Source organism: Centrocercus urophasianus, unplaced genomic scaffold (assembly GCF_019232065.1).
Source record: "Centrocercus urophasianus isolate 14NV4802_14NV808 unplaced genomic scaffold, USGS_Curo_1.0 seq_23, whole genome shotgun sequence".
NCBI lineage: Eukaryota > Metazoa > Chordata > Aves > Galliformes > Phasianidae > Centrocercus > Centrocercus urophasianus.
In genome coordinates, this window is record NW_024884789.1 from 19011166 (window position 1) to 19026173 (window position 15008).

Here is a 15008-nt window from a genome sequence, read left to right on the forward strand (position 1 = left end):
TGCCTACATCCACCAGCCCCTGAGCTTACTCAGAGGATACACATCCGCTGTAGATGCTGCATTTAATTAGCAGAATCCCATACTGTGTACACTAACAAGTCTCTGGAGAGCTGAGGATATGGACGCTCCAATCCCAAGGCGTATCAGACTAGGCGTGCTGGGGCATCTGTCGTGCCTTGTGCAGGAGTTCCACATTTCCAAGCTAATAGGTTTGGTTTAGAGTCTGATGTAGTTATGCTGGTGCAGCTCTGTGTGGGTATGCTGTAAACTTAATTAAAATGAAGTGAAATGCCAGCTGCCCGCAGGCAGGGCTGTTGTAGCTGCGGCTTTCAGAATTTGATCTTACTCTCTCTGGGCTTAAATCTCTGGTTTGTTTAAAACAACTTCCTTCGTTCCTTAGCATATTGAGGTTAAACTTTAGTTAACACATGCTTTTTTTCTTTGATATTAAGACGGCTCCTCAAGAGATCAGCAGTCCAATGTTGAGTGTAATGTTTTGGGGCATGCAATGAATAGAGCCTGGGCTGCATGCTCAGCGCTGGGAATTAAAACTGCTCTGTTCACCACTTGACCGCATATGTGAGCACAAGGGGTTAGGGCACAGGCACCCTTCATTCTGGCTTCAGTCTTTTATGTGATTAAGAGACAAGACATGTCCCCATCCATCTCAGGCAAATAAAGCATGTTTAAAACATTGTTCTGCCTGTGCTTGCACTCTCCAGTGGGCATTTTAGGATCTTCCCTTCCGGATCCTCAAGCGATGCCTGTGTCCTTTATATTCCTGGAGGTCACAAGGAGACGGTTTCCTTTGTAATGAGATGTAACACTCTCTTTTACTGTTGAAGAAGCTGGGAATTGGGCCTATGTATGCCCAGGAACTGGGGACAGCGTGGGGTTGTGGTGTGAGGTGACCTGTTACTAGTAGGATGGTTGTGGGTGGTAGGATGCTTGATCCCACTGGCAGTAAGCAGCTCAAGGGGAATTGCTGCTCCCCTAAGCTGTCGGGATGTCTGGGGGCAGTGAGGGTGTGCTGGTCAGTAAAGCAGATCATATAAAGGCAGATCTGGCTTGGGGCTTAAAGAAATATCTCAGATGCTAAGTGCTGTTCCTTGGACTTCCCCCATGAACCAGCTCAGTGCTTGCAGAATGGATTGGGTAGCTGACCATCAGCCTTTTTTGGCTGCTATGCGATCCTTTTCCGGCTGGGTAGCTCCCCATCAGCAGCGGTGTTGGCAATAGGGGGGGATCAAAATCATGTGGCTGGGGGTGGAGAGAGTGAAGCTGCTGCCAGAAGAGCAAGTGCCACCCCATGTTTTTGGGCCTAGAGCTGCTCCTGAGCAGCTGTCTCGGACTTCTACCTAATCTGTCTTTGCAGAACTACTTCTTCAATTCTTATCTCTGTGGGTGTGGAAGAGAAGTGCTACAGGTGGAAGTGCTGTGGGGCCGGCAGTAGCAGTTTTCAGAGACCCTCTATAGTCACTTCTAGGGTGAGATTCTGTGTCATGCTGACATCTGTGTGACTGGGACTTGCACAGAGCTAGGAGGAGGTCGTTTAGGTAGAAGACCTGAAGATTTATGCCTTTCTTAGTTCTGCATCTCCTCCTGCAGCAGCATCATAAAGCACTGAAGTTCGATTGTTCAGCAGTGTTCCTCAGGCTGAGAAGGTTTGATCCGTCTGCATGTACCAGTATTGGAGTGTGACTTCTGACATCCCAAAGGATGACTTGCCTGTGCTGCAGTCACCTCTGAGGCTGTGTGGTGGGGTTGCAGTGTACATAACAATCCTGCTGGGTCACACTGGGTTTGCGTGCTGCTGGCTGGATGGTAGCTACTTAGTTGGACTTCTGGTTCCCATGTTGATGAGCTCAGGGCAGGCTGATGAACCCCTCCTGACTGCTAAGGGTCCTACTGCCCCACAGGAGCTGCTGTCACAAAATGGCAGCGTGGTGGATGTAGGTCCCTGAAGATGCTCCTCTGGGGCTGCTGCTGGTAAGTAGGTCATCCAGGTTTCTCATGTAGGATTTGTATTGGATTTTTATTCCCTGAAATGGTTAATGCTACACCAGAGCATTTCTGCAGAGGAAAATGAACTGTAGATGCCTGCAAGTTCCAGGTGGTTTTTTGTTTGTTTGTTTTTGTTTTTGTTTTTTTTTTCCTAATCCCAGTGATTTGGCTGGCAAACTGGAAAGCAGCATATAATGACCATAGCGTTTTCAGTTTCTCAAAAAAGCTGGTATCTCTGTCCTGAGAAAAATAGAGGCAACAATCTGAGGCCACCTCCTTGCCAGCAGAGACATGGGCATGCAGTGAGCTGTACTCTCAAGTACCATTTAACCGAGTAGCTTCCCAGTGGAGTTGCCTGCTTTGAGCACAGCGCTGTGGACGGTGCATGGAAGGCTCAGGTGCTGCTTCTTGGAAACCTACTTGTATAAATGTCCTCGCACTTATTCTCTGCAGTTAACGACTGTTTCATTTTTACAGCCTTTGACTTCAATTTACAATGTAACTTGCTCATCCTGGCAGTCAGCCTGAGTAAGGCAGCTGTACCTTCTTTTAATAGGACCTGTGACCTGTGCAAAACAACTCACATTAATATCTCTCTGTAACAGTTTATTTCAGCTCCTTTTCATGCTTCTTTATCTAATGTTTTTTATGCTGTTTTTTGCTTAGCTTATCAAGCAGCAGATTCTCTCTCTCCAGTTTAGGAAGGTAAAACTACATTGCATTAAACTTCTCTGACCAAACACTTTTCTGAATCTGACTGCATCTGATTAATCTGTAATGCTCAGGTACTAATTAAAGAGAGCCCCGGGGTGATCTAACAAACTTATTCTGCATGGTTGTGTTCCTAATGATTGCCTGAACTGCAGACAGCAAAGTGAATGTTCATTGTAATTCCTGTGTTAAGGTGCAAGAAATGTTCACCTTTTGTGGCCAAAGGATGGGTGTACAGTTTGTTCAGCTGCTAAGTGATATTAAAGTGAGACTTCCATACAGAGACATTAAAAATTAGATGTGCCTGCCCTGACGCTTTCAAAGAAGAAATTTTTCTCCTTTCCCACCTTCCTTTGCTTTACCATAAAGATCCTCCTTCGTTTGGACTCTACCACAATGTGCACTTGAATGGTTGGAGCTTGCCTTTGGCAGAAGAAGTCAGTGGGCATTACCGATTTGCTGCAGAAGCACGTAGAGGATTGATGGTGGAAGGAGAAGCCCCTCCTGAACACTTTGGTTGCCATGGGATTGTTAACCGAAATGTCAGGAAAAGCAAATTGCGATGAAGAAAAAGCAAATCGCTTCTCAAATCTCCTTTTCCTGCACACTGCTTTTGTATGGAAATCCCCCTTTAATTTTAAAAGGCTACTGAATTGCTGGTGTCCTCTTCCTGGTCCTTAGGGCTTTTTGTGCAACAAAGATGCACCTTCAGGAAGGCCCGGAGGAAGAGCGGCTGCTGCCTTGTATCAGATTTCTTGAATGCTCAGAATTACTGGTTTAGAAACCAATTTGAATTGGACAAGTCTCATTGCAGCTGGAATGAGTCAGCTGAGAGCCCCACAGTGCTGCAGCCTCTAAAACCTGCCTGTGACTAATACAATGGTTTCTTTGAAAGATTAAAGAGACTTTCCAGGGCTCACTGCCAACTGTGCATTGAGCAAGTCTCGTCATATTCATCTGCCGTGCCTGTGGAGTCCTCAGCTCCTGGTGCTGCTGTTTTCCTGGAGCATTCAGTAGCCTTTGCGGTGTTTCTCCTGGCTCTGGGATTTGCACTGAAAGGACCAGGCTTACTCCCAGCACTGCAGTGATGTGGTGCTGGGATTAAACTTGGTCCTGAGTGTCACTATGTGTGTGCACATCACTTTATTTTTGAAGATGCTGAACTTGTTGTTCACTTGCTGGGTTATGAAATGGTCATTGATGCTTGGGGAGTTGTGACTTCACTGTGTGGATCTGTAAGGCATTTACTGGTCTAGGACTGACAAAAGGTGCATCAGAACCTCACCAGCAACTGCCAGCATTGGATTTTCTGCCTTGCTCTTTGGAAATGGGAGTTTTGTTGTCTCCCTGATTTGGCGTATGGGAAGGTTTCTCTGCTTTGGCAGCTTTTGGTATCCACAGCCCCTTCCTGGCCGTGTGGCTGGGGAGAGGGGTGCTTTGCCAGAACCAGTCTCCTGGGGACCACTGATTTCCACAGGAAGGAGCCCAAGCTGTGGCATCTACTTTTTAACTTCTGTCCCTCAGCTGCTTGGCTACAGCTCATAACCGTTGTTCAATAGATAAGTCGAGTTTGTGACAGCCCCACCTTCCATCCTCTTCCCTTCCCTGATGCCAAGCGCCTAGCAGCTGGGTGAGGCTCATGCTGCCCCCCAGCCCTTTGTCACTCAGGGATCCATCTCCCTGCATCTCTCATAAGCTGAGGCTGATGGGAAGCTGGAGTGAAAACTGTAGCACTGCAGCCCCCAGGTAAGTTTTTTGGTGAAAGAAGCAGTTACTGTGGCTGGAGCTCTTCAGGTGCCTTCAGCCGTGTGTGCGGTTCAATCCTTGCTGCGGTGCCTGACCTTGCTGGCTTCATGCTAAGCACGTGGATTTGGGTATTTCCTTGAACCGGAGTGCTTCCTCAGCAGGTAGAGCATGAGTAGCAGCAGTGTCAGCATCCTGCCTGTGAGCTGGGGGCTGCTTGTGAAGCTGGCGTCCTCCTCACAGCCGTCAGCACACGCTGAGAGCCCTTCTGCTCGTAGTGGCGCTGTGTCAGGAGTGGTCTGGGGGTTTGTTCCACCTCTTGCATGACTCTAGAGTGTTTAAGGAATGTGTCTTCCACTGCTGAAAGTATTTTAGCAGAGCTGCTAGCTACCAGTTCCACTGCAATACTTGCTGTTTCTCCTAAGGTCCTGGCACTTGAGACCTTGGGATCCTCTCTCCCAGTGTAAACATGTAGTGTTTTAATTGCAGAGGAGAAAATGAAAGAAGAAATTCTTCCGTTCCAAGAGCGCCAGAGCACTATCCAAATGAAGATTGAAGTTGGAATTAAATCCTTTTTTTTTTTTTTTTTTTTTTTTTTTAAATCTCTTTTTTTTTTTTTAAAGTACTGTATGCTGATTTAGTGCTATCCTCAAATAGCATCTAAGTACCTGGAGACTCTAAGATCAATTTTTATGAGATTCGTAGATGGCACTGGCTGTTTGGATGGTCCTGGCTGTTTGGATCTTGCAGCCTGAACTTGGGGGTCAGTGCATGGACTCATGGAGTGTGTACTGTGAGTGCCTACTGCAGCAGTGAGAGGTGAAGCACTCCTCATGTAATTCCTGAGCACAGGAAGGTGCAAGCCAGGCTCAAGGGCCATATGCTTACGAGCCATATCCAATTCACACTTGGCCTGGAACTGCAATGTGAAATCTTCACAAATAAAATCTCAGTGAAGGGAATAACAGTGGCAGTACCAGGAGAGTGAAGCTACTTTGTTAGTGTCATGGTTTGAGCCTGCTGGCTGATCAAAGACACGTTCAGATGTGATACAGAACTAAAATTATTCTTGACATGCTTTACCCTAATAGCTTCATAGACAAAGGAGATGTGTCCCAAATGACACTTTAAATTGACAGAATCATCTCAGGAATGAAGAAACAGTCAAATACTATGACTCTTGACTTGTGAAAAACCTGTTGTAGCAATGATGGGCGGTAAGGAGGGCAAGTCTAACAAGAACACAGCGCAAACAGGCTTCTGAGATGAGATAGGAAGGGAACCCTTTGATTTCTTTCTAGTACTTTGATCTCTAAGAAATGCTTCTTGAATCTTCCAGGAGCACCTTCTGCGCAATCATTTCCCAGCTGACGGAGGAAACCCAGCCACTATTTGAAACCACTATCAAATCTCGTTCTGTGTCCGAAGACTCTGATGCTAAATTCACGTGCATAGTGACAGGTAACAGTGTCTTCAGTGAATAACCTGGTCCTGTCTCACTTGCTAGACTTGTGCTAGTTGAAGACTAGAGTAAGCAATAACAAGGCGACACGTAACAAGTCCAATGTTGTCATACTGACTAGTAAAGATTCAGCAATTGCATGACAATTTCAGCTTTAATTTGATGGGGGAATCAATGGAAAACATTTGACACTGTAAACAAGCGAAGGCCTAACCAAACATCTCAAGCAGTGCAGATTGAAGACCGGGAAATGGAATATGATGATTACTGCTTGGGCAAGTGATACTTTATTGTCCTGGTCTGTGCTTCTCTAATCCTGGATTTCACACCTCAGGAATGAAGAAGACTGTTACAATGGAGCCAACTTTAGCTCTCACTGTTGGCTGTAAATTTGCATCAGTGCTAAACGTGTATCTGTCAGTATCTGAAATAAAGACCAGTTTCTGCCCAGTGAGCTAAAATCTAACCCTGAGCAGGAAGGATTTAGGTCAAGGGATATAGAGGGAGATGGAGGAGGCTGAAAGATAGAGTTAGTGCTGAGGTGTGGCGAAGAGGCATGGCAAAGCACTGATGTAAAGGCAAGCAACTCCTTTGCTGGTGAGCTTTTGCCTCTTAAATACAAGGATGTTAAAACTTTGCTCTCTTCTTTTTTCTTTTCTTTTTTTTTTTTTTTTTTCATAGTAGTTATCTGTTTACAGATAATACAAGGAGGGATCAGCAGTTGTGTAAGTTTCTTATACTGACAGCTTACTCAGTGAGACTAACTGAAAAACCTCGTTACCTCTCTAATGAGGAGAGTACCTCCAATAAGCCTCAATCTCAAGTACCAAGACTTGCCTAAGATTGAGGGAATCCAGTTTGCTGTTATAAAGATGCTGCAAATAAGCTGTATGCAACGAAGGACATACTGAACCCCTTTTCTGAAATCCTCCTGCTTTGAATTCTTGGCTCTTCTCATATGATTCACTTGTTTTACAGGTCTGGCTCTCTGAACTTGCAGGGCTACAGGTGGTACATTGGCTTCATTGATGATTAACTTTAGCAGGCGGCTTCCTGCTCCTGTGGTAAAACTGGGCTGCTAGAGTTGCCTCCAAGCCATGCTCTTCATTAGGGCTTTCCTGGTTGAATTTATTAAAAAGGAAAAGCTTTACATATTGTGCAGTGGCATGTAACTCATCGTTTTGCAAGCAGAGAGTGTCAGAGGTCAAAAAATGAGTGATGTTTGGATATGTTATAAGATCTTGAGTAATAGCAGATGCCCTTCTCTCCTCCTCAACTGAAAGTGTCATGGTGGTGCGAGCCCAGAGTGTGACTGCTTTGTGTGGAGGCATGCAAAAGCACTGCTTTCTTTCAGAATTTCTTTTACAGTGCCTAGTTCTGGCTTAACTCTTCCCTGGATGCACCGCGGGGTGGACAATTCCTTCGAAAAGACCCCTTCTCTTCCAAAGTCCAGATGATACCATCAGTTCTACATAAGTGGGCCAAGATACTTCAGTCAGCCTTATAGAGGCCACATCCATGTCCTTTCCAGCGTCTCTCCTGGAAAAAATGAGAAACTGCTCACTGTGCAGGAGACATGCTGCCAAGGAATGCCTCTGCTTGTACCTATCAAAGTTTATCTGGAGACAGATATGTTCTCTATCCAGTTTGTAGCCATTCCTGGCTGTTTGTAGGCAGAAGGCTGCCTTCCAGCTTTGGATGACCCATTGGTGCTGGGTGGCACGACGTGATGTCGTATACAAAGTCGAAAAATCGATGCTGGTGTCACTTCTGATAAAGTGAAAGAAAGCATGAAGTGAGCATCTTCAGCATGCAGCCATTTTCACACTTAGTGAGCTAGACTGGAGGATAGCTTTGTGCATTTAAATTAATAGACTCCTCCCAAAATTAGGAATTTTCGTAGAAAAGCCCTTAAACAACCCAGACCTCCTGTGCCACGTGGTCAGTCTGAATGCCTTGCATGTGGTCCTGGGGCCTGTTCTAGCAGCTGAGGATTTCTCTGGGGCACTGAGCATGAAGTGCAGAGAAAAGTCCACTGGTGGTCTGATCTGGTGTTCACATATCTCCCCCTTGTTATGATGTTCATATTCAAGAGGGAGATAGTGCAGGGAGAAGGGAGGTGACAGTTGCATCCCTGGCCAGTGGCTGGTGTGATACCAGCTCAGTCCTGCTGCTGTGATTGGAGTCCAGGGACACTTTGGATCATAGCCTTACAGGAGGCAAAGGGCTGACAGTAAGTTACTCTTGCTGTTGCTCTCAAGCCCGATATGCATTTACATGACCTACAATGACATTTTTTCTTGCTGCTTCTTAACTGATAATGAATTCCAGTGCAGACCCTTATCTGTGAATACCAGAGGCTCACTGGTCTTTCCTAGAAAGGCAGCACAATGCAAATATTTGAAGAGACAGCCTCTGAAATGTTCTGGGAGCCAGCAGGAAAGAAAGTAAGTCTGAGGCAGGCATCCTGATGCTCTCAGGTAGCTGCACAGTCCCTGCTTTTCTCCTGTTTTCTCGTTCTCCAGCTTTGTTCTGCTGCTGCTGGAGTCCCTAGCACATCTTATTTGATTGTTTTGGGTCAAATTGTGCATCAGTGATGACATGTTTTCATTTTTAGGCAAAACTAGTTCAGCCTTTATTCTCTGAGAATGAAGAAAACAGCGAGACGTGATTTGGTTGTGTGATTTCTCACAAAGGAGAGGAGCACTCAGCTTCTTTGCACCAAGTTGTTTCTTTGGTGGGCCTGACTGGATTTCAAGACCTCAGGGGTCTCATCCTTCAGAGCCTCTCCTGTGAGGAGTTATAGGGCTCTCTACAGAGAGTATCCCTTATTGAAGATGCTATAAGCATTTTACAGCTTTTCAGCTGTCTCTGTATAGTGTTGGCTTGGGAGGGGAGATGCAGGCTGATGAATCACAGGAGTTTGGATGAGGGGGCATGGGTCTATGAGTGCTTGCTGTGATTTTCAAGGAGTGAGGCTCACTCTGGGAGGTGGTGACTGTATCTAGCCAGGACTATTACATCAGTACCAGGTATTACCAGTTCACAGGCAGTTTTGTTCAGCAGCATTTTTGCCCTCCTTAGGAAGGGACCAACAAGGATCATTGAGAGTGACTCCTGGCTCCACATAGGACCACCAGCAATTCAAACAATCTCTCCGAGAATGCTTGAATAGAGAGAGTGAATTGCTTGCATGGAGATTGTGTGGGGAGACACAGAGGCTGTGGCTTTGGGGATGGGGCAGGTGATGAGCAGGGAGGTAGAAGATGGCAAGGTTTGGGGCAGTCAGGAGAGAGGAATGAGGAGTGAGTGCCACTTTCAGGCTGGTGGCATGGAGAGATGCTGCCTTGCTGAGTGTCTGGCCCTTCTGTCAGCATTACTGAGTCCATAGGCAGAAGGGATCAGATCTTGCCATGAATTTTCCTCCCAAAACTGCCTGAAGCCCCAAGATGGCTTGTGTAGAGGAGAAATGGAAAATCAAAGAGATTGTATGAAAATGTTTCCAAACTCTTTTCACCTTACCAAGCTTCAGAAGCTCAACTTCCCAATTTTCTGCCCCATAAAATGACGGCTGAGATTGCTATAAACACCTTATCCGGGTGATTTTGAACCCCTGATGCAAATGTTTTTGGATGAGTTCACAAAAGCTTCTCAGGCTTCAATAGCTTCGGGGGGGAAAAAAAAAAAAAAAAGGTATTTGATCTAAACTTGGTAATTTTTCTATTAAAAACCTGGGCTTAGAAGGTCTCCTGCACCATGCAGTGCTTGGCTGTCGTGGTAGAACAGTGCTGCTGGAAGATGCATTTCCCAGCGGCTTTTGTTGATGCTGAAAATGCCTGGGGAATGCGGCAGGAGCCTGTCCTCCTCCACAGGAATGTATGTCTGTAAAAGTGAGGTGCTCGCTGGTTAAATGCAGGAGACCAGCTGCCAGCAAATCCCTCTCTGCACCAGCTGCAAGGGGGCTGCAGCAGGGACAGGCTTAGGAAAGGTGAGAGCCGTTTTATGAATGGCTGCTCTGTTCTGAAATGTGCTATTTGCAGCCACCACTACTTGTCTGAGGGGGAGCAGGTGTATAAATGCAACAAGCCAGAGAGATTTCAGGCTTAATAAGAAAAAAAGCCTTTTGTCAAGGCACTGAGCAGCTGTAGGAATTACAGCTCTTTGCAGCAGATGTCAGATGGGCATTGGCATCAGATGCAGAGGCCACGGGGGGACATTGCAGGGTTTCTTGGAAGTGGTATGCTTGCATTTCCCAGAATGAAGTACTGTGATGGCTAACAGAATGTTCACAGAATATTAGGAAAACCTACCTGCCAGCTAGCTGTACTAATAGCTGAGGGGCCTTTGAAGGTCTCGTGTGCAGACAGCCTGAGGAAGGGTAGGACTGCTCTGAATGAAGTGTGAGCTGTACATGAAAACTGTTTTGTTCCTTGTCCCTGGAGCAGTAGAAAATCACTGTGCGCTCATTTGGCTCGGGGTCCTGCTGCCATGTGTAGTCAGTAGCTAATATGTGTGGAAAATACAAGCAGCAGGGCCAGTCTCTGATGATCCCCTTGCTGGAGTACTCTTTTATCTCCCTTTGGCTAGGGGAGGAGGTTCAACATGTGCTGCTTTAGCTCCTGGTCAAAGGCATTACATATCAGCCAGCACCAGAGATGATTCCTATTGATGAGTCTTCACTCATGCTGTTTTACTCCTGCTGTGGGACCTTCTTTACAGAGACGGATGTATGCTGGGCTTGGACATTGCTGTAGGCTCCTGGCATTTCAGACTGATGCAAGCAGGTGGCTCCTGGATACTTTCAATTAAAAATTTTGATTGCCAGCCCTGAAATCAGTGGGCTAGCAATTGGGAAGTGTCTTGGGTAGGCTGTTGGTGTCCTGTCCCTGCCCACTCCATACATCATAGCCATTGGGGCTGGGCATTCTGTGTGCTCCTGCGTAGTCTGGGTCCTGGCCAGTGCTGTTTGTGGGAAGAGATTGATGTGCAGACCACATTTGGAGATGCTGGTGGGGATCAGCGTGCTGGCCTCCTTTGCAACAGTAGCACAGGGCTGTTGGCAGGGGATAAGCTTTAGATACCCATCCTGGGGCTTGGAGCAACTGCCGAATGCACTTACTTAAGCTGGGGCATGATGTGATCGTTGAAACTTTTATCCTATGCCCTTAGGGTCAGCTGGGCTGTGCCAGGAGCCATGTGTGAAGCAGGGAGATGAATGGTGACCACTTGCTTAAGCAGTTTTCCCCTGAAAGATGGGCTGCTCTTATTCTCAGCTGGAACTGATGTGGGTGAGAGATGAGGGCTCTGATGCCTATATGCCCTCCTGCTGATCCACCACTGCTGAGTGTGGCGGGCAGTGTGTGGCCACATGCCCAGCTCGCTGCCCAGCCAGTCACACACATCATGATGTCATCCTGCTGAAAAGGCAGGTGACATCTGTTGTCAAGTGACATTTGTAGGACATCAAGCTGGTTGTGATGCAATCAAGACCGCTTCTGTTCACTGGAAACTTTGGGATCGGTTTGCAGGCTGTGACACTTAGCAAAATGCTGTGAGCTCCATGGAGGGACGAATGCCTGTTTTCTAACCTAAGCCTTAATCTCAGCAAAACATGCCTCTTCACACAGAAGTGACAGTGTGCTCACCTTCTGCTCCCAGCCAGTGTTACAGGAGATGGCCATGTGATTCACTCTCCTCTGCTCAGGAATGAAGTGCTGGGATTTTTTCCTCAAAAATAGCTCTCTTCCTAGGAGCTGTAAAAGCTTTGGATAAGCCCCTCTGGTTTCTACTCACAGTACTTTCTCTGCTGCATGATTTAAGAATGCGATGAGCCCAGAATAACGTATATTCTGCCAGACTGTTTTGTCTTGCTGCTGATTCCTTGTCCCTTGCTGTGCTCCTTGGTCCAGCATTCCTCATGCTGATGTCCATCCTTCTCCCCAGGTTACCCGCAGCCGGAGGTGACGTGGTACAAGGATAATGAGGAGATGGACCGCTACTGTGGCTTACCCAAGTACCAGATTTTCCATCATGGAAATCGTCACACCCTGCAGCTGTACAAGTGAGTAGGGAAGCTGGAGAGTAGTTGGACTTGCTGTTGGGAGTGCATTTTCATTACTTGGAGAAACTGGCTGTCAGTAGCGATCCCCCCAGTGCCAATGTTTCCCTTTGCATTGTTCCTGACTGTCTCTTCCCTGTTAGCTTTTCTCTCCAGATCATATCAGGATGAGACTTGCACACAGGGATAGCAGTCATGCTGGAGGCAAGAGGAAGGTCAGGAGAAATTCCTCTCCCTGGAGTCTTCCAGTGCTGTAACAGTGTGTGCTATCACAGTGAGAGTCAGGAGCAGAGCGATGAGACTGATAAAGTGAGCAAAGGGAAAGCACAGGCTGCATTCAGGATGATGGTTCAGGAATCAGGCAGGATGAGGACAGAAGCAGTCTATAGGAATGTCCTGAGCAAAGACAAAAGAGGGGATAAGGCTGCAGCCCTTCCTCTTTCATAGCTTCCACTGTGAGGTTAGGGAAGGGATGCCCAGACTGCCAGCTTCCTTTATCTTTAAATGAGGGTTGTGTTTCTGGAGAGCCAGGCACACCTTGTCCCCAGTGTGCAGAGACCTGCTGCATTTTGTGTCTTGGATTTGGGATGTCAGACAGACACCAGTATTGCTCACAGTCCTGTGATCCTTGTGATTCCAGTGAGGACTTTTCTGCTGCTCCAGGTTTCCATGGGGGACTGACTCGGCTCTTGCAGGGAGCTCTGTGGGCCAGGAGTCCAAGGGTGAAGGTAGAAATGGCGTCCATGTGTTTTGTGCCTTTGAAGCGAGGTGGGAAGGCTTTGGTAAGGCAGTAGGGTGGAGGAAGAACAGGAATGTAAGAAGCGAAGTTAGGCTATGACAGACTGAGAGGAGAAGATCCCATGGAGGAATGTGGTTGAGAACAGTCAAAAAGCCTGGTGCTGCCTGTAACTCCTTCATCATGCAACAGTCCAGAGGGAACCAGGCACTGATTTACATGTGAATTGCTTATCTGGTAGTGCAGAGAGCAGGCAGAGCCCAGGGACATAGGCCAGCATCTTTGTCTTTGGCCCCTCACAGCAAGAAGTGGGAAAGGGTACATTTATGTAGAGAGCTACAGGGGCTGGGGAGGACGGGCAGGTCTCATGCAGAGCTTTTGGTTTCCAGGTGCCGGGAAGAAGATGCAGGCATTTACCAGGCGTCTGCTAGAAATATCAAAGGCATCGTGTCCTGCTCTGGCGTGCTGGAAGTGGGAACCATGACGGAGTTCAAAATTCATCAGAAGTGGTTTGCCAAAATTAAGAGAAAGGCTGAAGAGAAACTACGAGAGATAGAACAGAGCAAGAAACGAGGGAAAGAGAACGTGGAGGTGGAGAGTTTGCAGAGAATGAGCCCAGAGAGGCTCCAGAGAAAGCGGAGGCTGGCCAGGGATCTGAATCTCCGGCCAGGAGCCTCTCTGTGGGAGAAAGAGGATGCAGCAAAAGTGCATGTTACTGATTCTAAATCCAGATTACGAGAGGATGTGTCTGACTCAAAGGAGCAGCCGGTAAACACCATGACGGGCTTGCCAAGCAAACTGATAACACCTTTGAAAGCAGAGGTGACCACCAATGGAGACGCCTCTTTGGAGAGCGTAGAAGAGAATGGGAATGGCTTTCTTGCCTACATCTATGAGACTGTAGAGGATCTAGTGTCTAAGCCATTGGCCAAAGACTCTGCAGCTAAAAAGAAAAAGAAAGTGGTGGATGCTCCAGCAGCAAAGCAGGAAGTTTCGAAGCGAGAAGAAAGTGGACGAGACAGGGTGAAGCCCTCAACAAATCCAAGGTTTGCCCCTCCTGTCCCCTTACGCAGGAGCACCCATCTGAGGATGGCAAGCAATCAAGAAGAGGAAAATATTCCAAAGACAAAAGAGCCTGTGAAAGCTGTGAATCAGGACACTAAAGTTAATGGTGACACACACTTCTCTTTGAAAGAATTGTATTTTGATAATCAAGTGAAAGAGACAGCAGGGAAAGGTGAGGTGGGAACCAAGGAAGAGGCTGTGAGTGAGGCTGCCCCACGGCCTGTGGGTGTCAACAGGCAGGCAGAGGATGCTTCATCATCCTCAAATACAGCACCTGCACCGTCCGAGGGAAAGAAAGACCAGCGCACAGCGAAGAAGTCTGAGGGGCACAAAGTCATTGGTGCAGAGGTAATTAGAACAGATCACAGCCAATGTGGCAGCGTTGCATCACTGTGTGTACCCCAAGGAAGCTGCTGTTGTGGCTTCTCAGGTCTCCTCCAGCAAAAGCACTTTGAAAACAGCCTGCCTGGGCTTGGTGTGCCCAAACAGCTGAGCTTCCATCCCTGAATAAATGTCAGATGAGGTGGTGAGGAGAGATGTACGTCAGGCCATGCAGCCGGACAGCTGGGCTGCGAGTGGCCCGGGGCGTGCTGTGAGCCCTCCGGTTTAATCGGCATGCTGACCTCATGCAGAATGTTTCCAAATCAGTTCAGCAGGGAGCAGTGAATGGTTATTTGTAGCTGGGGGTGGATGCCTTGTGTGTACACGAGACTGATGACATCTGTCCAGTTTAGCAATTGAGCCTGGGCTTCAGCTGGCATTTAATGAGCCCCCCATGCAAATGAGCGCAGCGTGCCAGGTACTCCACGTGAGCTGTGCCGGGCAGGGCATTGAATTTTGTTTACAGTGCAACGTGTATACAGTAGACCTGGGCTATTTTTTGGCTCTCCCCTCTTGGAAAAACTCTTGCAAGTCTCTTTGCAGTGGCGATGCAGAGCCAAAGTGCTGCACCTGCTCCTGACCCTCACTGCATCTTTTAGTCAATTTCTATTTTTGTCACTTAACCTGAGGCATTTTTCCATGAAAATATTAGACTGGAAGCTACCAGTATTTTTTTTTTTTCCTTCCCTTTAATGATGCCTTCTCAGACAAAAGGTTCTCTGAGTCCAAATTGTGGTTGCCATCAGGATCTAGTGTTTGAGTAAGGATAGATGTACACGTCAGTATGAGAGGAGGCACCTGTGCATTTGGAAGTAGCCGTGATACGGAAAGTGGGACTGCTGTCTGCT

The 15008-nt window shown here is 47.3% G+C and overlaps 1 protein-coding gene across 2 annotated transcripts in view; it reads left to right on the top strand.

Annotated features, from left to right (window-relative positions):
- Window positions 1-15008, top strand: part of ALPK3 (alpha kinase 3) — a 30236-nt gene that overhangs the window by 6305 nt on the left and 8923 nt on the right. The window contains exons 2-5 of one of the 2 annotated variants that reach the window (XM_042824713.1): window positions 2671-2709; window positions 5798-5919; window positions 11864-11981; window positions 13104-14127. In XM_042824713.1, the coding sequence (XP_042680647.1) occupies window positions 2671-2709; window positions 5798-5919; window positions 11864-11981; window positions 13104-14127 (1303 nt within the window). The remainder of the gene's footprint in view (window positions 1-2670; window positions 2710-5797; window positions 5920-11863; window positions 11982-13103; window positions 14128-15008) is intronic. The other variant, XM_042824714.1, reaches the window with a different exon arrangement.